At 43.3% G+C, this 27,444-nt stretch overlaps 1 protein-coding gene across 1 annotated transcript in view; it reads right to left on the reverse strand.

The window, feature by feature from the left end:
* The window catches only part of LOC310899454 (uncharacterized protein), a gene marked incomplete at its 5' end in the record, with an annotated part of 283,288 nt that overhangs the window by 171,600 nt on the left and 84,244 nt on the right, over window positions 1-27,444 (reverse strand). The window contains 3 exons of the mRNA XM_083835807.1: window positions 1,517-13,253; window positions 13,939-14,232; window positions 15,201-27,292. Of these exons, the coding sequence (XP_083691933.1) occupies window positions 27,002-27,292 (291 nt within the window). The 3' untranslated portion in view covers window positions 1,517-13,253; window positions 13,939-14,232; window positions 15,201-27,001. The remainder of the gene's footprint in view (window positions 1-1,516; window positions 13,254-13,938; window positions 14,233-15,200; window positions 27,293-27,444) is intronic.

Consider the following 27,444-nt stretch of genomic DNA (forward strand, 5'->3'; position numbering starts at 1 on the left):
GACAAGACAATTATCAGTGGCTTTCCACTAATCCAAGTTCAAGAAAGCCACTGCATTCTCTGTTTTAGGAATCCTGAACCCTGGTTCTTTTACCTACATCCCAGTGTGGAAAACTGAGGCCAAACATTCCTTGTCCGCACTCCTGTAGCAGCGGGGAAGTCACAGTTCTTTGTACCTTGCAGGTCTACTCACTCTGTTTCTAACAGCTCTTTTCAAGTCCTTGGAGACTGACAAGGAACCAGGTGCTTTAACAGGGGTATTCAAATAATTTCCCTTCACTGTCAATATTTTATTTTAGTTGCTTGACATCACTAGCACAGATATGAACCATTTTGCCTCCTCTTACTCCCTTGAAATGTTTTCCCCAACAATATATGCTTAAACCCTAGGTCCCCAACAGCATCTACTTTCTGACATATAAATGAGTCACACAACACAGTCTGCCTGAACTTGCTTACAAAAAGCATGAAAGAGAAGAGTACGGGTTATTATTTGCTTTTCTTCAGGGATTTAGATACTTGACCATAAGCAGGACAATGCTGAATCCCCTTCTGTACATTAAACTTTTTTTCCCTCTGTATTTATAAAAGAGTATTTTTGTTTAGATATATATTGAGAAAAAGATGTTGCTGATTGCCTCCCCCAGAAACACATATCCAGTACCTCAGTGGCTACAGTACTCTGGAAGAGAACAGCTCAGAAAAATACCCTAGTCCTGAAGATGACAGGGAAAAAACAACCCCCACATTTCAGTGATCATTGGGCTACTGATCTCCCACATGCAAAAGATCTCTCCAGTTGTATTTTGCATGGGTTTAGAGATAGTTTGTGTAGCTCTGGAAATGTAGATGCTGAGGCTCAGCACCTCAAGGTTTAGCATATGTGCCTGCAGTGAGAGGTACGGGGGACATATTGCCAAGCACCTGAGCACTGCCACCTCACCCAAAAAAGTATCTGGGTACCTGCATCCTCCCATTTATATCTAGCCTTGTCTCACTCCAAGTGTGAAATGCTACTTTTACTCCTGGATTAATACTTGTATTGAATTTGAAATAAACACTGCACTTAATCTAACAAAGACCTGCTGGAACACAGTGGGGGTACAGCACAGCTTCCTACAGATATCACGAGTTTCATTGCAAACTGCAACATTCTTGTTTTACAGTTCATGTACATGCCGCAAAGATTATCAAAAGGAACAGCCTTATAAAGTACACAACTTGCATTTTATTACCAATCTACCCTTTGTGATTGAATCCCCCGTCTTATTTCCTCATCTGTAGAAATAAGGACAAGACTTACCTCCTTATGTGTTTTGCCCACTGTGTCCAAGTACATAAGTGTGTATTTTGTTTTTATGCATACCTTTAGCAGAGTGAAGGCCTTATTGATGTTTTGCCTTCACAGACTATTAAGTGTGTAAACACAGACATATGTAGTGAAGAGCTTTTGAACTACAGAAGCAGGATGTATAAGGAGCTGGAGAAATGTCTGAGCACACCAGGCTCAAACTCACCGCAGAGCAGACAGCAGTTCAGCTAGGAATGCAGCACAGATCCCCTGGTGACAGGTCAAGTCCTTTGTTTGAAGCTCCACAACTGACTTTTTGACCAACTTCTAGGATTGTTGGTGTTTTTCTCAAACCAATAACAATAATAGAAAATATTAACACACTTTCAAATTCCAAAATATTCTTCCTACGATTTCATACAGAGCAGTCAATCTACATTTAAGTAACGTCTGAATTGTGGTGACCAAGGCATACAAGCCTAGTAATTTTCCCCTTTTTGCTATCACTGATGGATTGTTTTCTCACTCTCTTAACAATTAGCTCTGCACAATTAGTTTATTAACATTTAAGATATACTTCATGGAGCATTCATTATGAACTAAATGCTTAAACAGGTTTGTTTTTACTCTGAAGGGCTTACAACTAAAGGAGACTGTCAGGCAACCCAGAGACCAACACCTGATACATCCATATCAAGTTTCTACCAGCACATTATGAATTAAGTCAGGCTTAACAGACAGCTGGGACCACTTGCAGAACATGGCCAAATGCTTCTTCCTAGGAGTACACAGACAGCTCATATGAACATCTCCAATGCTGAGTACAACCCAGCAGCTCAGGCCAACAGCTCTACTTTTACTGTTGAAGAAAACTGGGAAAGCTAAGCAGGGAAATGGGAAGACAGCTGAAAGCAGAGACCTCTGACCAGTCCATGACTTGCTCCTTTGGATTAAGTAGTGCAATTCCGCTAATTCCAGCAGTATTATGCCATTTCATACTGGCTAGAGATCAGAACCCACATCTATCATTTTGTATCAGATCCAGATTTCATTTATACCCCAAGACTTGACCAAGATCCAAATGACTTCAAGAAATTCATGTCCCACTGACGTCAGCTGGAGACCTCACATACTACTCCCTTCCCAAGGCAGGAGAGGATCTGATCTCCAGAACTGACAGAACAACCTCTAGGCACAGGCAGTTGAGCTGCTTTTCCCTGGCTACTGAAAGAAACAAATCTCTGCAAAGTGCAAGGTTGTACAGCAGGACTTTTCTGCCTCCCCACTCTAAATAGAGGAAGACTGGTGACTTACGTGAGATCAGACCTTACTCCTTAGCCTTTTCCCACCTCATTCACCTGACAACCTCCTCCACAACAGACATCTTATCAGACGTGACTGATTGCTGTAATCTGTACTCTGGGCAGCCATTAAGCAAATTACCTGAATCATTGCAAGGATTAGTCTCATTAACACATGATTAGCATCAAATTAAAATAATGAGTGTTTAACTTCTGATGTCTTCCAGTTGTTTGAACAGCTTGATCAGCCACACCAGGCTGGCGGGGAGGTGGTAGGTGTCAAAGAGTCAGCGAGGAAAAAAGAGAAATAACTAAAAAGGTAGGCTGTACTGCACGAGCCAGACCGCGGCTGACTTGCAGAACAAAGCACGGTCGCTCTCTGAGCAAGCTTGGTGGGAAGTTCACCACCAGCAAAGAGCAGAGGCAAGAGGCCAACCCTCAACCTCCACATGGGTGAACACGGCACTGCCACTGCCCTTCAACAGCAAGGTTTCACACGCTAATAGCCGTGTCACCTGTCTCTCCACCCAGAGTTACAACTTCCCGAAGGCACTTACAGTGACAGCCAGACATATTACACAGAAGGGGAGCCAAGGCCTGTGATTTCAAGACAGCCACTAAAAACGACAGACTGAGGTGTGGTGATACTTTCCAGATTTTTCCTGGTTATTAACACGTTGTATTTTTAAACCAAGTAAAACTGAAGGCAGCCAAACTTCCATGAAGCCTGTAGCTGAACAGCTCACCAGAGATACTTCAGAGGGAACTAAACCAAAACCCCTCTCCTAGGTGTGCACTAAATTCCATGGAACTCCTGAAAAAAAGCTTTGACTAAGCACTAGGTCTAGAGGCGGATTTCAGTGAGGTTTACGTTAGGTTTCTTTTGTTTATAGAAATGGACTTGTTAAAAGGAATCAAACCTGCCCCATCTGCAGCAAAGATATACATGAGCACTCCGAGTGCGTGGCATATCAGCTCTTGCCTTGGCACAGCCTGACCACTGCAGCCTGATGGCTTCACGAGTGGCTACAGGTCCAGCTGCTCTCCTGCCTCATAACCAAGCCTCTGCTCTGCTCCTCCTTCTCCAGCCCGCTCTACGGTACAAGGAGCAAGTGAAGCCCTCCCATTTCACTGCTTATTTTGACAGCATTTGTCCAAACTTTCAGACTGTCACCACCGCCAGCCCACAACCGTCAGGCAAAGCTTAACGTCAACAGTTGTATTGGCAGGGAAGGATTCGATCAGTCCAATCTTAAGATAAGGATGAACCACACAAGTAAGCCCATGACAGCTACAAAAATCACACCAGGATTTCCTGTCCCATGCGCAAAGTTTTCACTGCATTTGCCTCGGCCAACATTTACATTCCAGCACAGAAAAAGTGCAGTTGTTTGCCATTTGTCAGCGCGTCTCCACTCAAGATGTAACATGACCAAGGCCCATTGATTTAGTAGGACTTTTTTTCTAAACCCAACGCTTTTGCTGTTGCTTTCTGCATGTCTTTCTGTGCAAGCAATGTCTCACACAATTAGTTTGCCAGGTCAGAGAGAAAAATCACTCAAGAAAAAAAGTTCAAAATCAACCTATATTCTATAGATTTCAGAACACAATTCACTGTTTTAAGGATTTTCTCCATGCTTCTATTTCAATTTTTTTTAGTTATCTCCAATGCTAAAGAAGGCAAAGCCACAATCACATCGCCGTGAATAATCCTGGGATGCATTTTGCTTCCAAACCTGTCCTTTTGAGCTGATAACTTCTCAACAGATCATCTCTTTTTTGAATTTTACCCAGAAAAAATTACTTGCTTCTCCCCTGCCTGCAGCTGGGGTGGTGTTGGGACTGGAGCAAAGTCTCTCCAAAGTCTCAGTTCTTTCTAACTTGCTGCAGCTTACGTGGCTTCATCTGCTCGTGGATTTAACTAGATGCCTGCTGTTCCTGATTCTCCTGCATGTCTGCAGAGCTGAAATCAAAGCCTTGCTCTTGCTTGCCTTAAAAACTTCTCCTGAGACATTCTGGGCTGTTTCCAGTTCAGTTCATTCACCACATCAATGACAGACTGAAACCCTCCCCTGGTAGATCTTCCCCTATCTCCCAAGGTGGCGTGGGATCTGAATATACAGGAACTGCAGGATCTGGACCTGAATCTACTCTCAAAGAAACATTTCTCCCTCAACCAAGGAATTGACAGAACATGTGCAGCAGCCAATGTTTAAGCCTCAACATCTTGGTTATTTATTCTTTGAAATGCCACAAACCATAAGTACATATTATAGACAAATCACTTGTCAAAGCTCTTTCTTAATTTAATTAAAGCCATTTTTTATTCATAGAAGTGCAAAGAAGCAACTTAAACAGATAACATTTTTCACACTTGCATAAAATGAAAATAGCCAAACTGAATTTTGGCAAAGTATATAACAACAAAAGATCCAAGCAAAGACTATATATGTGCCAACTTTCATCTCTGCTAAGACGTTAGGAACGAGTTACACACACAGTCTTCTAGTTGAATTTCTTATGGACTCCTGACCAGTCAGGCACAAAAACCACCTGTGATTCCTACACTGTAGCCTGAAAGCCCTCTCCAAAAACCATACTGGAGTTTCTCCGTGTTACTCCTCACCTCATATCCTGTAAATCCGTAACAGAGCAGGCAGCGAAACACAGAGAAAAAAAAAATGTGCCTCAGAAGCACCCTGTATTTTTCTGATTGCTTTTCAGTACTATTTTATGTTGACAAAACTCTATGTTGAGCTGTGGGTTACACGCACTCCCCTCAACCATTTGTTGCTTCAACGTTGGTCAACTCAACGTCTACCTCTGACCCTAGCAGGCAGAACAACTACACGGGTCAGCAGGAACACACATGACACAACAGTATTACAGGAACTCAGCAGCAAGCTGCTCAGGGCCATTTCCTCTGGTGAGCTCCATGAGGAAGGCACTGTCTTTCCAGTGTGACTGGGTACACTGTGTCCAGCTTTCTGCTGTGCACACTAATGATGAGCTGGGGAGGGAGCCCTGGAGGGCACTGCTCAGCACAGGTATTAAGAACACAAGTCCCTGGCTGAATGAGTGTGGACAGTATTGTCTTAGATTTAAGAAGCCAGCTGTTGATTTAGGAAATGTTTTCCTTTTACAGTGTAGATAGGTTTTTGACTCTTAGAAAATCAGTGGTTGAGGCTTATCAGCAGTAAAGACGTACGTTCATCAGCATCTCCTGCACACATCCTGCAAACGCTTCCCTCAGCCTTCATCAAAGGTCTAAAAAAAGTTGTGCTCAGCCCCAGACTAGAGAGTATCAACAAGTACTTCAGCAGTAAGGTTGTGAGACAGTCCTTTCTAAATAAACAGATTAAAGCCAGGCTTTGGTACCTTAATTCACAGTCATGTCTCGGAGGGAGGAAAGAACCATCCAGACCCAGGTGGCACTGCAGGCTGATCCTCATGAGAAGCATCTTCCAGCTGAGCAAAGCTAATTTGGCAGCAGTAAGACCAAGACACAGGGTTTGGCTCTGACAAGTTCACAAAAACTGGCCATAAGGTAAAGGGACAGAAGAATTCCCTTCCATTTAAATAAGTCTACCAACACAGACAGGTTTTGTCAATAAAAAAAATGCAACAACATCAGTCTAAGGGCAGTACAAGGAAATCTGCAGGCTGAGTCTCACACACCACCCAACAGGATGATTTACTTATCTTTTCTTCAAACCAGCACTTCCCAACATGAACAATTAAAGTAGTGGCCATCACAACTGTCCATCCAGAGTAAAAGAATTCTTCTAATTCAGTTAGTTTGGTTCACACCTGCTAGAGTAAATAGAAAATCATTTATCAATTTACCTTCAAAGTTCAAGTTTGCTGTTGTGCAATCCCTTACAGTGTTTAGAGATTTCATGATTTAAGCGATACGCTCAGACTCCATCTGCTGCATATTATTGACCATATTATGTAAACTACGTTTTAGCAATTCACACTCGCTTGATTCTGCAGTACCTGTGGGTGCCAAACATATGTTTCCTATTCTACTTGCCTCTCCTGGGCCATATGCAATCCACTCAAACCATCAACTCCCTTATATATGCAACTTGCTGGTTGGAAGGATTTTTTTAACATATAAATCAAACTATGCTAAGTGCCAAGAGTATAAACTGATTTGAGAAGATGACTTTGTGGTATTAAATCAGCACTTCTGTGGTATTAAATTAGCTCTTCTGACTTACCCCACATGAGATGACGAGAGCTACAGTAAGCCTGACTTACAGCTTTCAGAGACCCATCCTTGAAGGTCCTCAGAGGATGATCGTCCCTGAAGCACTAAGGGAAGCTTCACAGGCAAAACTGCTCAGCAAGGCAGCCCCAGCCACCACCCCAGAGCCGTCCAGGCTGTCCTGGGGCCCTCTGACCCACTCTGGGCAAAAGGAGGAACTGTAACGTCGGCATGCCCAAAAGAGACAGGACTCGAAGAATGTGGTGTTAAGAATTGAGATATCATACTGTTGCTAGGCAAAACGTAATGTTTTTTTTTCCCCTCATCTTGTTGGAGAAGCCTCTGCTCTCTTCTTGAGGGACAGAGCTGAATTTCATATTGTCACTAATGCAAAATTAGGATGACAGCCTACAGACCTGCTTCTTATTCCAAGGCATGTCTCCAGCCTGTTCCCTTTTGGAAGTAACACCATGTACTTACCAAGTATTTCACAAGATAAAAACATCACCCCACTGCTGCAGTAAGATGATGTCAGGGGCTTTGCTTTTGTTTTTTACAGTTTGCACTGGAAAAAGGAACAAAAAGATGGAAACTTCATCAGATTCCATGTGCAAAACAAACAGCTTTAAGTGAAAAAAGAAAATGGGCCCAGCCCATTCACGGAAAATGAAAACGGCTGTCTCGAAGCCCATCAATTTGGTCTCTCTCTCAAATATCTGTCACTTCTAAGAGTGTTGAACACACACTGGGATACATTGCTCTTTTGTTCAAAACTTCTGGTATTTCATAGCATCAAGAGGGAAATCAAATGCTCAAACAGATCAACAGGAATTTTCCAATAATGCCAAAACCTGAGATAACATGCATCTACTCACGGTCTGTAGAAGAGGGCACAACACTGACATTTACAACAGAAGATGTAAAACGTCCAGTTGAATCATTTCAAACAGGCATCACACTCCAAAATATATTTGCTACATTCACGGTAGAAACAAGCAATTAGCTTTGTTCCTACTACTGTCCACCTACTGCAGTACTGTTCCTACAGTTACTAAGGACAGCAGGGACCAGGCAGGGACCTCGAATCTCTAGACAAGCAAGCTATCTGCCACATCACTGAAAAGCTAGTGTTCACTCAGCTCTTGTTCTTTTACAGCAGAGAACTAAACCAGCACACTTGCCAAGTGTTTTTGTTTGTCCTTACTAATCCTTGATTCCAAAACAGCTCCTCTCCCCAACTACACATTCCCAGGACTGCACCTTCTTCAGGGTGTTTTTTGACACAGGAGCTGCTTGGTCCTACCCCAGAAGTGCAGAGCCATCACTTACTTACTTCTCGTGGGAATGAATGAGAGAACAGCAGGATGGTTGAACATCCTCCTCCCCTTGCCACCTGCCTGCCTGCCTGCTTTTGTCTTTCTGCTCTGCCTTCTGTTGCAAACAAGTACAATGTTTCTGCACAGGCAGCTAGGTTGCTCCCAGGGCTACCTGTTATACACCTCGGTTCTGCTTGAGGGGTGACAAACGGTACACCCAGGAACAGTGTTGCTCAGGTCACAAACACTGTAGGAACCTTTGTCAAGGCTGATGTTTTGGCAAAGACCGATATTCATAAAGATGCCCCATTATGCTCTCTGCTTGATGAGCTTATCTTACTCCCCTGAAGGTGACACCTTCCCAAAAGCTACCACATGCTTTCAAAATCGGTATTAGCCACGGCTCAGGATACGACCTGTGCCACACAATAGGTTACTTATCCCAGAGTACTCTCCTGAATTCCCCTTATACCCAGTTGCTTCTAAGCAGTAGTAATTCGTTGCTAGCCTATATTAAGCAAGTTATGACATCCCAGAAGTCTAGCTCATCTGTGCTAGCTCACACACTTAGAATAGGAATACTGGCTTCCCAATAACAATAAACTGTTTCTCACTTATTTTTGTTCACCTGGGCTTATGGAACAGGGAATCAAATAATAGGAAGGGGTGTATTTACTGTACACTTGAAGTTGCCTCCTCAATAATTGAACAGATAACTCAGTCTAAGTATTTGCAGTTTCCTAAAATCACGTTTGTTAGTGATGCATCTGGATCTCAATAACCATTACCTTCTGCTACCTACAGGTAGAGATAATTATCCACGAGTAAACGATTACCTATGCTATAAATTACCTACAAAAATTTGGGCTGGGTTTTTGCCAATCACCATTCCAATTAATTAACCAAAATTGACTAGCTGGCTTTAGACCAAGTATTTCCTCATCAGTATTCAATGCCAGTGCCTACAGGATGAAGGAAGAAAAAAAAAATCCTACAAAGGTTAGCATGGTTAAAGCAACAGAAACAATTTGTTCTTGTCCAAGTCTTTGCAGTGAATGGTTGCTATTTTTGCCTGTGACACCACACAGGAGTGTGGCTGAGCGTGTTCTGTGGTGAGATGGTCACCACCAGCACACACACACAGGTGTTTCCATCACGGAGCAGGGTCACTGCCATCAGTGGGAACCAAAAACCTCACAGTCCTTGTGTTTCTCTCCAGGCCAGGTCATTGCACAGATTTCCAGCGGGATCAGGGGACACAATCACATGCATGTTACAATGGCAGTGGAAAAAAAGGGAAGTAGCAGTATTACTACACTTGACCAGTATGTTTCAGAAGGAATTCCCCAATTCCTCCATGTTGAAGGAGCTAGCCTGAGACACTCAAAAACCTTTCATTTTCAGCAGTCGAGGTGACAGCAGAATTTCACACCAATGCAAACAAGGCTTTAAACACCCAGCCTTACACATCTGCAGAATGACAATTTCAAAAGAAACATGTGCTCCATTTTTATGATTGTATGCACTGAATATTAAACAAATTTCTGGCATTCCCAGTTGAACGATCACTACATCCTGTTACATGCAGAGACTTTTTACATGTTTGTGTGGGCTATGAACATTCATAACAGCAAAAATTGCCATTAGGAACAGTGAAATTCACTCTTTGAACAGGCACCACCTCTGGCTCAGCACCACAGGGATACCTAATAAGTACTTCAGATAGAAAAATGTGCATGCAAACAAGCCATCAATCTAAAGCACACTGAAATTAATAGCAAGTTTCCCCACTGGATACACGTTTTGTATCAGGGCTCATTAAACGCACTCTGGTATAGAAGTAGTTCTGTAAATATACAACAAAGTTTCGTACACACTAGTACAAATCCAAGTTTAAGAAACAAATCTTTGTGTTTAAACCAAGCTACGCTTGATCAAGTACCTGTCTCCACGCAACCTGCTATTTATTCTGTGCCTTTTCTGAGTGATACAACTCTTGACGTAATTACGAGAACAACCCAGCAGCTATGATCCTAGGCTCAATTTATTTGCTTGAGAACACCCGTGCCATTCCCTACAAAATCCAATGAGATACTTCTAGTCAAGTGCTGGCCACTTTGAGTGGAGTTTGTGCAAGGAATAGAGGGAAGGCCTCTGGTTACAGAAAAAAACTGGGTGCACGCATAGCTTCCCATTTGCTATGCTATAAGGCTCTGCAGTTTACAACTAGGGTCTCACATCAGTCTTACAGCTCTATGCATTTTGGAAGAGGCTCAAGTTTTTGTGCAAAGCATCAACTCTTTGCTGATAAAGGACTCGACCACATACTTTTACTAGAGGTCTGAACAGATGCTATTGAAGCAGCTCTGACCAGCAAAAAAAATTCTCCTCCCTTAGAGGATTCTAAGTCAGATTTCTGAAATTTTTTTAACTCAAGACAACCATTCTCTGGCAAATAGATACGTGGTTTTAGTTGAAATGAGACTGGCATATTTATTTGGTAGTGATTTTTAGTAGCATTTCTTGCAACAGATAAGGTACCTCACACTCTCTAAGAAAGATAAAGCTCTAAGTGCTGACAAACACAGTGATTAGCAGTCATTATAGACTGTTCTGGAGAAGTCGTCAGGGAACTTATTTCAAACCAAACAATCTGCGAAGAAAATCGCTAATAAGGATAATCTAGTGCTTTCTATTTCACCTCAAAAATCGTTTTAAAGACACTTTCCTAGTGTCACCTCTAGTTATTGATTTATTAAAAACCAACAAGATATTTCACTGCATAAAATAAGATTTTTATTTATTTATGCAGGCCTGTCAGTGTCGATAAAATACTGTGGAAGCTAGATATTACTTGCCTTCCATATAATTAAGTCAAAGGCTAGACCTTTGTGGAAGCACTTGACAGAATTCTGATCCTGACCAGACAAAGAAGGTGAAGAAGGCAGAGGTGCTTCGGGGCACTGCAGGTCCCCGTCCCACTGCTTACAAACCTGCTATGGCCCCCACAGCTCCCCCAAGTGCAGCTCAGTCTCCAGGGCAGCCAGATGGAAGATAGAGGGAATGCACCAGCCACCAACCATCAGCTTGCCAAGGTCGTGACATCAAGGGTGTTGCAGGGAGAAGGGCAAATGTTTGCGCTAAACTCTGCAAGCTGCTAAGCAGGCTTCAAGGAAGAGAGCACGTAGCTGTACATCAAGGCAGAAGGCAGTCATGTCTGCAGAAAACCTCCTCAATTTTGAGTAGCATTTAAGTACCTCTTGCAACCAAGATATTCCTGCTTCTTGTAGGGTTATTCTCATCTACATCTCAAGCATTTGTTAATAAACAGTAAATCTTTAGCCTAGTTAGAGTTGCTCTGTTTAATAAACTGCGTGCATTCCATCAACATTATTCACAACTTAGCCTCAGTTATGAGCAAATCCATGTCAGTCTACAAGAAATACGGATTCAACTTCACCAAGGTTTTGGCAGCACAACACAGGTTCAGGCTGTCTGAAATATTCGGGATCATAAGCAGGGTCAGATTTTAAGAGATGAATTTTGGAGACTAAAAATTACACACCCAGCTTTCCACAAGCACTCCAGCTGGAAATTGAAGCGTGTGGAAGGCAGTAAGGTGCCTGAAGCACTCAAGGGATGCTAGATACCAAACACTTTTGAGGTGCCTGCAAGTGGTGTCAGGTGTTAGAGGTAAAAAGACTCAAAGTGGCTTACACCCCTGAGGATTTTGCTCAGGGATGAGTCCAGACACCAAATGATTTTCCACAGGATTACAGCAGGCACACGCCAAAAGTCCCTCTTTACTGCTTTAAGACATGCTCTTCCTCTGCTTGCGCCTCATACTGCTGCTTTTGCTTGTGTAAGACTGTGTGGAATTTAACACTTGGGCCATATTTCAAAGTCACTTGGCTGCAGAAATATTCCTGGCTAGGCACAGCACTAAGCCAAATCAGGCACTCTTTGAAAGACAAGGAATGGGATTACAGGCCAGATGTACTATGAGAAAGAAATCAGGGAACAACTACATCTATCTGGCAGATTCTGGAACAGTTCACTAAGGAAATGCATGAAGAACATCTGCATCTACCACAGGCCATCAGCTCCGTCGTGGTCACACACGACTCTGGGTACCATCCTCCGCTTGTGCTGAAGTTAGCCCATGGTGCTAACCTGATATTTGCCTCTTAACATTGATACGGAGAAATCTTTTTTAGATGAGAAAACGTAGATTAATCCAAACTAAAAGGTCTGGCAGATTCACACAGCCACTGATGAGATAAGCTTTTTTACAAAACCGAAGTGGAACAAGCCTTCTCCTGAAGGTCAGAGTGCTCTCTAGCAATCCGCTGCAAACAGGTGGTCTGGATTTTGCAGTTCCAAACTATTTCTTGTCCAACAATAAAACTGAAATAAAAAGTGTTTTCATCAGATGGATCCAGATGATTATTTTTTTCTTCCAAAACTGCAGTTAGAGAAACTTCATCAACTGCAGCTTTGGTCTGTTTTTCAATATAAGAAACAGCAGTCACCAGATTGTCCTGTTAACACGTCACATTCCCAGTGCAGCAGAACTAACGGCCTGGCTCCCACCCAGCTCTGCCACATCCCAGCACCTGCAGCAATACAGCTCAGGATCTCTGAATGCTGCACTTCACAAAGAACTTGCAAAAAAGAAAGCCACCTGCAGCCAACAACAAATATGCCAAGCCTTTTCAAAAAGTTCTTTCCAACTTTTTTTTTCTTTAAACTGGCTGTTGCTTAGAATTAGTCCAAAAAGAAATAAAATAAACCCCAAAGAGCAAGGAAAGCTTGGAGCCAACAGCCCTGCCTTGACAAGAGAAACCTGACAAGAGAAACCTCTCTTGTCATACTCCTGATGCTGCATTTGTGCCAGACGGGCTGGGTGGCGTCCGACTGAAGCCACATGAGGACATGTGCAGATGCCATCCCATCTAAAGCATCCCGCTGCCTCATGGGCACCCAGCATCCAGCTAACTTTCTTCTTTAGTTATTCTCAAGGTCATTTTTTGTTTGTTTCATCATCCGTTGTGTTCGCAGGCTGATGGGTCTCCTAATCCCCGGGCTGGTTACTTTACTTGAAATTAGTTTGCAGTGAAGCAAGGTTTGTACCTCACAGGAGGAAAAAAAAAAAAAAAAAAAAAAGGAAAAAAAAAGAGCATTGTTTTTAACACACTTGTAACTAACAGCGTCGGTCCTTGGGGAGGTTCAAAGGACCTCAAAGGCAATAGTTCTCTGCCCAGGAGCAAAGAAGCCATTACAGCTTGTACCAGAAGATTTAATAGGTGTCATAATTTATCATGTAAACCGAAAAGTGTTTCTTAATTAAGTGCGTACGTTAATGAATTTTTTAATTTGATCCCTGTAAGTACCTTGCTATACTAATTGCAATATTCTACACATTAGTCATCCGCTGTTGCCCTTGGCTATTTTCTACCCTGAGAGGGAGAGATAGAGCTTTTCAGTTAAAGTTCATTTAACTCTTTCCACCCAACAAATTAAATTTCCTGTTATTCACACTGGAGAGTGACAGCTGCATTTCAGTCCCAGGGCGCTTGAAGGATAGCATCTTCACACACATCAGCTTGGGTCTTGGCATAGTCTCCCACATACGGGGGGAGAGTGAGAAACAAGGGAAAAGCCACGGGATCCTTCTGCAGAGGAAAAACACCATCCTGCGTTATACAGGACTAGGAATTTGCTCCTGGCATGGGGGACAGATGCAGCAGAGAAAGGTTATGAGATGGGCACTTCCTAGCATGGTTTCAGATGCAGTGTTTGGGGTTCATTTTCTTACCAACAGCCTTAGGAGACAAACATTGCACCGTCCACAGATTGTTTCCTGTTTCAACATGTGCTTGGATGAGGCCTCGGCTTTTCTGATACTTTTTGCTCACACCAAAAACCTAGGAAATGAAGAGGGTGGGAAACTTGCTTCTGCACATGCAGAGAAGGGAAGGGAAGGAAAAGCTGCAGGTAAGGTGTGTTGCTTGCCCACTTCACAAGCTAACCTGTTTAGGAATTGATTCTCCAATCTGTCTAGACATCTGTCAAGAGACAAAGCAATACTGACATAGCTGACAATGGAGACCTGCATCTCAGAATTGTAGACCACAGTTAATTTAGGGTACCTGAATAGCTTAAAGGGCTTTGTAAGATTCTTAAACGTTATACACTACAAAACCCATTCTTCTTTCCACAGCAATAATACTCTTATAGCTGTTCATGTCAAACAGAAGAGCCACTACACATTGCAAATTTCTCATCTCTATCAGGACACTATGCGAATGCAGGGAATAAATAGTCAGCCTGTCCAAACTCTTCAGTAACACGAGACAAAGCAGAAAGGTTACACCATTAGCAAAACACAATGCTGGTGCAAATCGAGCCACCCAGCTTCCTTCATAGGCACATTCTTTACATTTGATTTTGTTTCTGCTTCTTGAGTTTTAATATAGGATTTCAGAATTTGAACTCAACAACTTTAAGGAAAAAAATTTACTTTTTAATAAAAACTATCACTGTTCTAGGAAAAAAAAAAGTGTCTTATTTTCTGTCCTGTCTGCCAGCAGAAAAGTGTGTTTGAATAATGCTTATCCTATCATTCCCACTGTTTGTTTCTATGGCCCAAGTAAAACAACAGCAACAAGTCACTTGCTGAAGCATGTTAGTCCTCAGTCCACATCTCCAATGTAATAACAAGCATCACAAGGTTTCTCTTCCTGCATGCTGCTTAGCTTGCATACCAGACAGGTATTCACAAGATCTTCGGCAGACATGAAATGCTCTCCAGAATTAAGAGGCTCTGGACTAAAACTGAGCGGGAACAGCATTTACACCTTCCTTTGTTATGATAGTGTCTATTTCCTGCTGCTACACAACCATGTCCCCAGTACATACAGGTCCAATATATATCATGTCTTCCTTATATCTTATCACAGTATTTATAATATACTACCTTTCCTGTACTCATTTTTTAGTTTATCCTGTGCAGTGCAATATTAGCCTGTCATACACCTGAATAAAAACTTTCATAGTAAGGAAAAAAATAATTCTAACCTTGTAAGAGCTGACACCAGCAGTCAGTTTGCAGAAACACCTTTTATACACAGCTGGTTAAGTGCACTACTCTATTTAGCATGGGCAAACACAGTATTTTGGGAGAACTGGGACCTCTAAACCCTGGGAAATTTAGTATGAATTAGGAGCTTAAGTTTCATTACGTCTCGTATCCTAATGGTAGTCATTTCTGACTGAAGCCTGCCCAAAACCAGTCGCTAACTATGCTTCGCTCACAAAAGACAACTGACAGACCGCAAAGCATCTCCCCCATCCCAGAGAACTTCTGCAAACAGATCCGTGATAGCCTATTAAGATACTGACAACGAGGCAACCTGTGTGCATCTGATTTAAGTACGGCACCGTTCTTAGCAGCATCAGGACCCAAGCAGTACAAATGAATCTGCCTATACTTTAAACACCTATCAGAGCTAGAGTCAGAAGGAATAAGACAGAAGAAAGCAGTTTTCTGTCTGGGGATCTCTAATTCTAAATTATTTAAGTGCCCTACTGTAAAGCCCCAACTTGTAGCACACAAACTGACAGCCCCGCTTTCTACGGTGAAGCACTGTGAGCATGGTCAAAGCACCAACTCCTGCCCGCACTTGGCTCACCCACGAGTAGCACAGCCAGATCCAAATGCAAGCAGAGCCATGCAGAGACAGTCCCAGGTGCAGGCAGTCACCCCTTATGAACACATTACAGGGTGGGTTTTGCTGAAGTTCTCCTGACAAGCTTATGCATACAGTGGATTACATGGAACATGTTTAAATAACGTAGGAACTTCATAGGCCAAGGCAGCTTTGTATAGTGGGACTGCATCACTCATTCACTTCCCTGCTTGCAAGAGAGCTCATGAAATTAATAGCAACAGCACAGCATAACACGCTTCAAGGAAGTGAGACTCTTCCATGGGTGGCTGTCACCTGCTTTTCAACAAATTTCAAACAGTGTTGCCTACAGCATCCTGACAAAATGCATTCTGACACCTTTCTTACTCTATTATGCTTGACTGCTAAAATATTGAGATGCAAACCTTCCTCCAAAGCTTTTTTTTTCTTTAAAAAATAAAGAAACAACAAACCAACACTGTGCAGTCATTGCCAGAGGTTAGAACTTGCTAGCTGACAGGAGGTCCTGTCCACACAGCCAAGCTATACTTTAAGTGTTGCTGAGAGCAATGCTTCTAAAAAGTGCTTCTCGGGTATCCTGACAACTGATACAGTTATTTCTGATTAAAGACGTGCTGCCTGCTCTCCATTATTTCCAAGTCAGATCTCTAGCAACCGTATACAAGCAGAGCTCTGTGAGCAAAGCTAGCATCACCTGACCTGGCCCTTATTGTCAATTGACTTCTAACCTCTCAGCCCAACGCAGTGAAGTTTCAATCATCAAATTAAGATAAAACTGTTCCTCTGTTACAAAGACTTGTATCCTGAGCTGACCTGGATTCATTTAGTTCTCACAACCTCAGCAGGTTGAAAAGTTATTTTTCATTTGGGGGAGGATCAGACCAAGCAGAGGTAAGCACTGGCTACCAAAGTTTTTTCATTCATCTAGTTCCGTGATCTGAAAAAAACAAGAGTTAGAGGAATTGTACTTATCTTTCACTGAATTCTCAAGAGATTAAAAACTCTGACTTCCAGTAATGCACTGCCAAGGCACACCTGTCCCCTTCACAGGTACACCTACTGCATGCTTACGAAGACAGAAGTTGCACCAACTTTATCCCAGTGTGGCAACTGACATGAGTGTCTCACAGAACTTGCAAAGCTTATGGCTCAAGCACCACTGTCTCTACATGTTCCTACTTACACACTTATTAACGTCAGTTCCATCAATTTTCCCCCTTTGTACACAAGGTGCTCTCACTGTAATTATCCACAAACAAGAAAAGATAGAGAATACACACAAGTATGAATTCATGCTTCAAGTGAGACTCCCCAGGAATAATTTTTTTCCACTCTGGAAAAAATTGATGGGCTTTGCTCTCAGGTGCCTTGCTCTCCATTGTGTATCTACATCTGTATGAATCTCCATTTTGATCTTGTACCAATTTTCACAGGTGTGAAATCATTACATAAAGTGCAATGCAACAGAAGAGCAGGCTCATGATATTTCTCTCTCATCAGGACCATCTGGACCATATTTTCAGCTGGTGTAAACCAGAGAAAAACCACTGACTTCAACAGAAGCATATCACATTTACACCAGGTCAAAACTTGGCCCTCTTCTCTCTCTTGCATGATTCACCACGTTGGCTGTCATACCCCACTTGTGACAAAACATGCAGGACTGGATGAGAGTAAGTCTAATTTACATGTGTCTGTCCCTCTAGAAAGGAAGATTAGTTTTGTTTTTCTTTTGCTCAGTTTTCTGAGAAAGCTTTGGGAAAGCTTAGGGACACTCGAGCGCAAAAACAGTGCTGCCCAAATTTTGACCAGTTTCCACCTGTGGGAACACTGGCTCCAGGTTAAGCACTAAATCTGTCTGCAGTTCTTCTCCTCACCATCCTTCTAAATAAAGTCATCTGTGTATGATTCCTTGTGATTTGTTCCTGGTCAAAAGAAAACATCTACCTTTTCTTTCTAGAGCTACAGGTGGACATGTGTCTCACAAGAGCTTTTATAAGCACAGCACTGCCAAAGCCACCACAACCCAAAGAACTACCTAAAAGAAAGTAGACCATCTCAAAATGGATCTAAGAAGGACCTTCCTCACTTGCTGGTTTGTTTTTGCCTATTCTCTTAACCTTTTTCTGACATTGGATAAACAGTCAAAAAAAAATACTGGAGGGAGAAATGGTCAGTAATAATCATATCAATGAGTAGAAAGCAAAAATTGAATCACATCCTTTTCTGTCGTCTCAATACAAGACAAATGCCAATATCCCTTAATCCCAAAAACTCCCTGCATTTTCTACAAGTTCTGGGTGCTAATCATATGTACCATTTGCTAAGAGCTAACCCTCCTTGCCTAGTAGTCCCCTTTAATACTCACTGCAAGGCTGGCACCAAAGCTACAGGGACTTGAGTCCTGTCATTGCCAGTCCTCAGCTGCACCGCCTTCACCCCAAACACAAGTGGCTGCCTCTTGACTTAGGAGGCATCTAAATGAGGCAGAGACCCCTTGGCACAGGTAACTCTGTACCCTCGGGCTCCTTGGGAGGTTTTGTCCCTTAGACAAAAGACTTTCCCTAGGAATTCCCAGCAAACAGGCAGAAGACAAACCCTTGAAGCTCACTGGCATCTGGTCAGCCCCCTAGAAACACCCTTTGACAGAACAGAATCGAACTGCAGGGACTGAAACGGGTCCAGTGATGTGTTCACATGCAGCCATTTATTGTATACCCAGCATCCCCATCGAGCAGATGACAGGTGCCCTAGACACATTTTGGTCTTGCTGAATGGTATTTAATGCAAAAGACATCTGATCTGCCACTGAAAGCAGCATTAAGTGGTTTGATCAGAAATGACATCTGAGCCAAATGAGCTAATTAGTTTACAGGATTTCCCCTTTCCCCCGCTCAACAACAACTGAAGTCGATTTGTGTTTTCCCCTCAGCTTAAGGTCTCACTATAGGGTGCCATCCTATTGTTCAAACTAGAGCCTGACACTTAGAAAAAAGATTAAATGCATGTGTTGGCAATTCAGCCAAAGCAGGCACATCTGCTGCTGATAAATACTGTCATTTCTTTGTCAGGGGAAACACAGCATCCCTGACTTAAAAATCAAAATAAAACAAGGCAAGCGGCTTCCACCTATGTAAGAAGCTAGCACTAGCAAACCAGGACGAGGCAAGTCCAAATCTTTGTTTGCCTCTGCCACTGAGACTTGGAAATTACCAGACTGATTACCAACGTCTGAGGGCTGCCTTGAATTCATTCCTATTTACATTGTGGTGGTGATTGCAAGCTCCAATGTGACTCAGTCAGTCCTATTTGCTGTTGTAAAGAAGCCTACCACATCCAGCCTCAAAACCGCCCCTGAAGCCCAAGGGAATCCCCATGTAAGCACAGAGATGAGGAAACATCCCTCCTCCCAACTCCTCTTCACACCATGGGCCTGACAGGACACATGGCAAGGGCCTGCACAGCCCCTTTAGGCCAGCAGCCACTGAGGCACCTTCAAGGAGTGGGACTGGCAGCAGTCACCAGGGGAAAGCAGGGGGACAGGAGGGCAGCAGCACTCCCCTACTGCTCAGCTCCCCTCCATGGGAACTGCACGTCCTCCAGGTCCAGCCTGACATTCCAAACATGGCCCCAGGTGTACTAAGTGTGGCTTTCGGGGTTGTCATCTCCCTTTGCTGCTTAAGGGACAGCTTGGAGAGAAGTGAGAAGTACAAGAGGACCTTGTACAGGACTGAAAGGGTGCCTCCCCTGCTCCAATGTGGTTCTGAGGAGAGCAGTAGCATCATGCAGCTCATCAGCTGCTTCATCCAGCCCTTAAAGCACTGAACATCACTCTTACTGCTATTTTCTCCAAGCCTACAGGAAAACACAAATCTTGTGGTGCAGCAGTGACACCATTGGCAAAATAAAAGAAGTGCAGTGGCTACTAGTTTCAGAAAGATTGTCGTATTTGTCCTCTCAGAATCCAAGTGGGACAGTGTCAGCCAAAGGTTCAAGGAAAATGAAACCTCAGCGAAGTTCTCTGTGGCTTGAGGACTGAACCCTGCAACTATTTCCACCTCGTGGCTAACACAATCCTGTTCCCTGTAGCCAGTGTAGCAGTTTACACCAGTATTTGCCAGAACCCACATCAGACAGAAGTACCGAGCCTGTACTGTAAATAATTCTCCTGAACCAGTTTTAAGCCAACCGCTGCTGTGATACTGTGTTTTGAGAGGGGCTCATCCTGCAGGTGGGCAGCAGTACTCCTGGACCTACTTGGTAACACCACAGTGGCCTGATGAGCCCAGCAGCACTGGCTTCAACTCACCAACATGAAGACACAGTCACCTGTGGTAGGAGCCAGTAGTGCCACATCGCAATTCCAGACCGTCACAGATGAGAAAATAAAGACATGACAACAGCAGTAACAGGTGGAAGTTCTGTAACTTGGACTAACTTTGACAAAGAGGTGTATTTTGTCACTCAGACTGACAGAGGTTAAGCAGTTGTCACCTTATCGAGCTATTGTTAAGCAGTTGTCACCTGATCGAGCTATCGGACCTTTCTGGAGCGCATTCAATGCCAAACTTGTTTTGCTTTTTCCAAAGACCCACTGGCACATCATCTGAGCTGCTTCAGAGCACACACGCAGACTCCCCAGTGACTTTCAAGGACTGTTGAGCTGTACCCAGTTTCAGGGCTGATGTTCATTACTGCAACAGTTTTAAATAATTAGCACTGATTTATGCAGTTTTAACATCCAATATTAAACTATTTAATATGTGATTTATATAAGTGCAGTCTTTAATAGGTCTTACAAGAGCTGTTAACCTGAAGAGGACAGAAGGTAGTTATGCGCCCTTTCCAGCAACCTAAGAGAGGACTTGGGTCTGACTGGTTGACACCACATTAAAACTTTTTACTAAGAGCTAAAGAGCATACGCAAATAACTGGATCACAAAAGGGAATGTATTAGATGATGCACACAGACTTAAATTAACCTTACTGCAATCTGCAGTTATTCCCCATCAGCAGGGTCATAGGTACTGTGGTTTCAAAAAAGGTGACCGGCAGAATTTCTCATGGCCTCTACCCCACAGTTCTCCATGTAGCACAGAAGGCGGGCAACAAAACATCAGCCTGCTTTTGGGCTCTGAACACAGGGGCTCTGGCTCTTGGCTACACTGACAACATGCTAGGTAGCAAGGAGTGGTTCTCTTCATCTCCTACACCTCAGTTTTCTCTGCTGTGTAAAACCAAGATCATGATGTTGGCATCCTCTACACAAATCTGCTTAAGTATTCATGAAAAAAATGTATGTAATAGCAAGGAATGTTAATAACTACTATTGCCATTAATAATACAACTACAGAGTGAGCAGCACTTGAGAAAGATACTGATCTTTTAGAAAAACTCACTCACTACAGCACACACCAAAAGCAGGAAAGAAATCGTGACTTTTCCCTAGAGATTTTAACTGCCTGGAAAAAGGATACACATGCTGTTTCTCAGTTTTTACTCCTGTTATCTTGGACAGGTCTTGACGGCAGGAGCTCCTCGATTCGTCTTGCTCAGACACCCTTCTCTCTGCCACGCACTTGCCAACAGAACACCTGCCTGTGACTTCACAGAGGGTGCGGTGACACTAAGGATCTCCTCCAGCCTCCTGCACCAAGTGGGGCACTGCTACTCTATTACTGCCATCACATTGGGCTGCTCTAACAGACTGAAACAGCGTGAGCTCTCCTTTTTTCCCGGGCCTCATCTCCTTCACAGGTTCTGTACATGACTGAGCAGAGCACTCTCGACGCAAAAGCATTTTGTCCACAGAGTCAGCGGCTTCTCTGCAACTGCACGCAAAGTGAAATTCATCCTCCTTAAGAAAAGGAACCACTGAAGGAAGAGCAACCCAATGAAAATGTCACCTTTCAGTCTGCAGGGAAGTCATATCCTGAACAAAGCTAGAGGGAGGATGCAGCATTAGAGCTTCTCTCAGCAGATTGCGCTTGTTCTGCCCGCATACCCTACGGGAGAGGATCCAGGACAGCAGCACAGATCCCTTCCTGTAAGTAGGTGCTATTTGCCTGACACAAATTTGCTTTTGAGTTGATTTCACTCCTAACTTCACCTCTCTGACCGCGTCCAGCCTGTGGTGCTTTTTGTAGTTGCAGTGTATTGTGAGGAAGGCAGACAGCCCAGGGACATGAACTGCGACAAGACAGGTTTTGCATTGCCTTCACACCCACCCCATCCATTCGAGCGAGCACGAAGGCTGGGAGACGGGGGGGGGGGATCAGGTTGCATGCTTCCAAGTTAAAACACAGGTAGGATGAAGAGTTTTTGTGTCTTGTTATCCCCAAGAGGAAGTCAGGGAACCAGGCATACAAAAGACAGAAGGGATCCCAATGTACCCTTAATCTATAAATATTTAAGTAGTACCTCCTCCCCCTCTCCTCAGCAACATATGCCAGTGTCTCCTTCAGCTCATAAAAGCCAATTCCCTCCTGCTGTTTCTGAGCACCAGAAGTCTCTGAGTGGTGATTAGTGGATTACGTGCATCACAGGGACTGACTCCAATCACTTTCCCCTTGCAAATTGCTCAACTTCAATGCAGCAGCACAGAGCTGAGGGGGCTTTGTCACCGAGGCCTGGTCCTCATTATGACCAGGAGACTTCAGGAGTTTGTTTACACGGCTGGAACATCATCCTCCTGGGCAGCTAATCAGCCTTTCCCCAGGGTTTCTGCTCTTAGAATACTTAGGAGTAATCACCACCAGCTATCTACACTGAGAGTAGCATCTAAGCAATTTCACCAAGTCAACTGACAACAGCTTGAGGTAATATTAGCCCCCTTATATGAAGACAAGTGCTCTCCACACAAGGATGCTGGAGCTTAGCACCACTCAATAAATCAGAGCAACATCCTGGAAAGCTTGCCATTAGTTCTGAGCCATTAATTTTTGCTGGGTCTTTGACACAACTGTTTGAGAGCGCTGTAACCTGCTCTCTGAAAGTTAAATTATAAAGAGCAACTTCCCTGAAGGTGCTAGTCTACTAACCCATTTAAGTCCTTGGCTAAACATCTAAAATAAATCACTGGAGAGCTGCACTGCAGAAAGCTTCCTACTGTGCAGCACGTGAGAGTAAGCCATTGCCTCCCAAAGCAAAACCCAGCTGGGAAACCTTTGGCCCTAAGCAATACCTTTACAACATATTCCACGTAGTACCATAGCAGCCAACTGAAACATGACATTTTACCATATGTACTTCCACTTAACGACATTTTCCACCAAAGTCCTTCCCAGTAGATCTTCTTCAGAGTGATTAAATGGCAACAAGATGAAAAATATTAGAAGACAAATAATGTCCAGTTTTCAGTCCTGTCATCACCATACCACAATTATGACACAATTATGGTGTTCCTAGAGGGTCCCTCTAAGACCACACTCCTTTAAAGATCCCCATAAATAACTACAAGCATAGTTGTGCTACCAGTAGCAAAGTCTTTCCCATTCATCAGAACAAGTCTAAGGTCAGCAGGCAGGTGTACAGGGGGACACTGCCCTGCCCCTGAGTGACACCGATTGCAAGGAACCAACTTTCTCACTAAATGACATCAGCACCCTTCCATAACTCTGCCACGGATTGCATTTTTGTTGTTTTTATTTTTAATGGTGGCCCCTAAAATCCTTTCACACTTCATAGCAAAGCAAGCCCCATCATACAGCGGACCTAAAACCTCCAAGCCATCAGCTGAAGGTACAAGGTAAGAAACGGCCTCTGGAATGGCCACAGGTCTCCTGCCATGCTGCCAAGACTGACTGCGAGCATCAGCGCGACACCGGCATTATGAGAGCAGCTCTGGACCCATCCACCCACTGCATAGCACCATAGCATTGCTCAGAGTTTTCAGCACTCTGCTTCTGGATGAGGCTGTAATGGGAAATCCTAATTAAAGGCACAGAAGGAAAAAGGCCTTCCAGACAATTAATAATCAACCTAGCGTTAGGTTAAAACCGCGTTTTAATTGGTCTGTAATGAGGCAACAATGTATCTCTGATTCCATTCAAAACTGAAAAGCCTGCTTCAGGTAAATGAAACCAATGTGTTCATAAAGACGGGTAGTTATCAACCTTGTTCCATATGGCACCATAAATTATCAAGAGCAGGTAATGAAGCAGTGCCAACAAGTAAATACTTCACAATACCACTTTCCTTAGATCTCTCAGTGGGGGTGGATTCTCACTGTGATGACCATGAAAGTGCTCCACAAAAACAAACAGTTCAGCCCGCCCACCCTTTACTGAAATATGGATAGTGGGATTTGGTCGTCGTCATTTTTTTTCCTAGAGAAATCTTAGCTTTGCTGTTCTGCCGGAGGACAGGACAATCTGTGGGAGAGCTGTCCCACCGGGCCAAGCCTCCTCATTCCTACCCAGTTCTGTCCACAGGCTCCCTCTCAAGCATGGTTTCACCGTGCTCCTGCTACCAATGGAGCAACAAGAGCCCAGGGAAGCCCTCAAGTAGGTTGAAAAAGCTACGTAAGAAAGGCAATACCACAGTTTCTCTTGGAAACCTGTACTATGCCAGCTGAAACAGTGGGAAACCAAGCTGTGACTGTACAAGAATCATCTACCAGACCATACTCATCTGCTGAGACAGAGTGAAAAATCATTTCTTCAATAATGCCAATTGCAAGATCACCTTACTGGGTCTGAGCTATTGGTATGAACCCTTCAGTCCTTCCGAACAGAAAAATGCATCTTACCACCTTCTCTGTCTTATCTTGTATCTTCTACGACTTAGCTGTCCTATCAGCATGTTTACACCACAGTTAGTTTTCCAAATATAAATAAGGCCGCTAATTTCATTACTCAATTAAGTAACATAAGAACGCAGAGCCACTCTTGTGCTAATCGGATTTTCATTACCACTTAATGCTGTCCACACTAAACAGTCACATTGTTTATGCCACTGCAATTACTGATGGTTCGTACAACTGGTGGGACAAAACACTTGCAGCATAGAAATAAAGTTGCTACTCCTGTTCCTGATCTGAAAGCTTATGTCAAGAGACAAACTTTGAAGAGCACCAGATCCAAAAGATCATATAGGCTACTGACTTGCACCCCAGATATTGCAGGAGCAAACTTGCTATATGAGGCACAAGACATTCTCTCTGTGAATGGGGTACAAAAAACACATTATATTCAAGCTTCATGGCAAACTCCTCACCTCAGAAAGGGAAAGGCTGTATGACTGAGCTCTGGAAGCTCCTTTACTGCAAAAGATGAATGTAAGTGAGAACGTTTTTATTATTATTGTTATTTTTTGCAGGCTTAACTAAATCATCATTTATATAACATATTGAAAGGTAAACTGCCACCTGCTCCCGCCAGATGTTCTGCCAATCTTTAGTACCACTTCAGGCATGCCACAGTACTGAACGGAGTGGGTGATGGGACCTCAAAGGTATTTATCTCCCCAGTCTCCTGCTGGGCTATAAGGAGATTTCTACTACACAGACTCATCAAAATAGTAAGCATCAAAGTAGCAAGGACCATGATCCAATTAGTTATATAATGAGAGCATACAAGAGCATGTTGCTCTTGTTAGTCCAAGGATCTAAAGGTGCTGGGATATGTATGGCAATGCTCCCTTGTAACTCAATTTCAATTCACTGGGAGGATGCGTTTTCAAAGGGTTTTGTTTCTGCTCCTGTAATATTTTCAGGAGAAATGGAAACTTTTCTTTATTCAAAATATGCAGAATTCCAGTAACAGTGAAAGAAACGATGCTTTAATATCCTCAGTCATTTGAAATAGCCCCCATTCTGCAACATTCGTACCAAAGCAAGAGCATGAGACTGTTGTACTTGAAACTTCCCACATCAGGATGTGCTAAGGAAAGGGTTTCTTGCACCCACATACACAAACCTGGTAGCTGATATCAAGCAGTCAGGTCTCCACTGCACAATTTAAAGTTAGCCAAAACAACTGTAAGCAAGTATCAGAAGGTGAATGGGAAATTTGCAGCCTTGCAAACGCCTGCAATTCCTCAAAGCAAATGAATGCACGACTGAGAAGAAAAAAAGCATGCAACACATTCCTTTTCAGACCGCTGTCGAGCATCACCACCACGCATGCTACTGCTGCACTGTTTGATCAGAGCAGCTCACCCATTTGACCAGGGCCTGGCTGGGCTGCCAGGAGGTGAACTCTGCTCTACTGGCAGAGCACCCTACAAAAAAAGGGGTTTTGTTTTACTTTTCTCCTCACAAAGATCGATTTCTTTAGGTTCTTCAAATACCCTGATCCCATCAGCTGGAAGGAGTTAACTCCTTACCTGCTGGTAAACAGATGAGACCTCTACACCGCCTCGCAAGCAGAAGGATGTCTGTAAATATGAAGAGAGAAACACAAGTGGAGAAGGACAACAAGCAAGCAAGAGAATAGAAGGCTGGAATCTATCATGTAGAGCAGTTGTTCATGGTCATACAGCCGACCTCATGATGTTCCCATAGCACACATCTAAATGCTGGAAGAGACTCTCTACTCTCTCCCTTCTGCCTGTTAGCTTCATTCCTGGCCACCCGGTAAGATCCTCCTGGTGCTATGAGCCTTTTCAGTCTCTGTGGGTCCCTTCACTGCCGTGATGAAAGGCACAAAACTCAGGGTACTTGCAAGTTCTGAAGCTGCGTTCCTCCTGTCCCCTCAGGCTGACTGTAGAGCCCATCTGCCTCAGATTTCCACAGCCACAGAGAGGTCCGTCATGTACAAAATGAAATCACTAATACACTAGAAAGGGCTGTCAGAACACAAAAAGGCTGTCAATATATACAGCTTTTTCCCCCACAAGTAACATTTTACTTGTGAAATGAATTGTCAGCGGCCAAACATTCTGCTCTTTTGTTGAGTTTATTTTACTCCAAGCAATTCATCTTCTCCACAAAATAAGGCCTCCTGCTCGGGGGCTTTTAGGAGTAAGAATGGACTTATAAATAGGGCCACAACATGGATTATTGATTAAAACAGACAATGAAGTCTAGTTTTTCAGGTATTATTTCCATACTAAAACCATCCCCTTGGTTGTTTTTTGTTTTTTTTTTTTTTTTTTTTTTTAAACAAAGATCTTGACTAATGAGAAATTAAGCCTTCCTTTCAATGGGAAAACTTGTACCTGCAAGCATCAAATTCTTCTAATGTTAGCTTCCACTTCCAAGTGCGGTCTCTTAATACACTGTCCTCTTATTGCAGCTTCATCTCTCTTTACTGAAGAGATTTGTGTTATCCCAATCCCGATTCCCCTGGCTCTTCTCCAGCCCTCTCCTTGGCTTTCTCCCTCCTTAATTTCAACAGAGTCCACGTCAACGATGAGCAAGATTTCATTCAACGTAGCAGTCTTGATCACAGATGTTCTCCCAGTCCTCTCCAATTTCTTGACACTAACAGAACAGCTGGCCCCAGAACCACGCACATCCTGAAAAAAAGTAGTCACAGGCCTATTTGGGCATAGATAACCCAATCTTCTGGCTATTAAATCTGTAGCACCTTTCAAGAACTACAATAACATCTTTAGCTATAGCATTGCTCATGCCTAGCTGCTTCGTCTTGTGACCCCAGGCTCTTTTA

The sequence above is a fragment of the Anser anser genome, assembly GCF_964211835.1.
Source record: "Anser anser genome assembly, chromosome: 4".
Lineage (NCBI taxonomy): Eukaryota > Metazoa > Chordata > Aves > Anseriformes > Anatidae > Anser > Anser anser.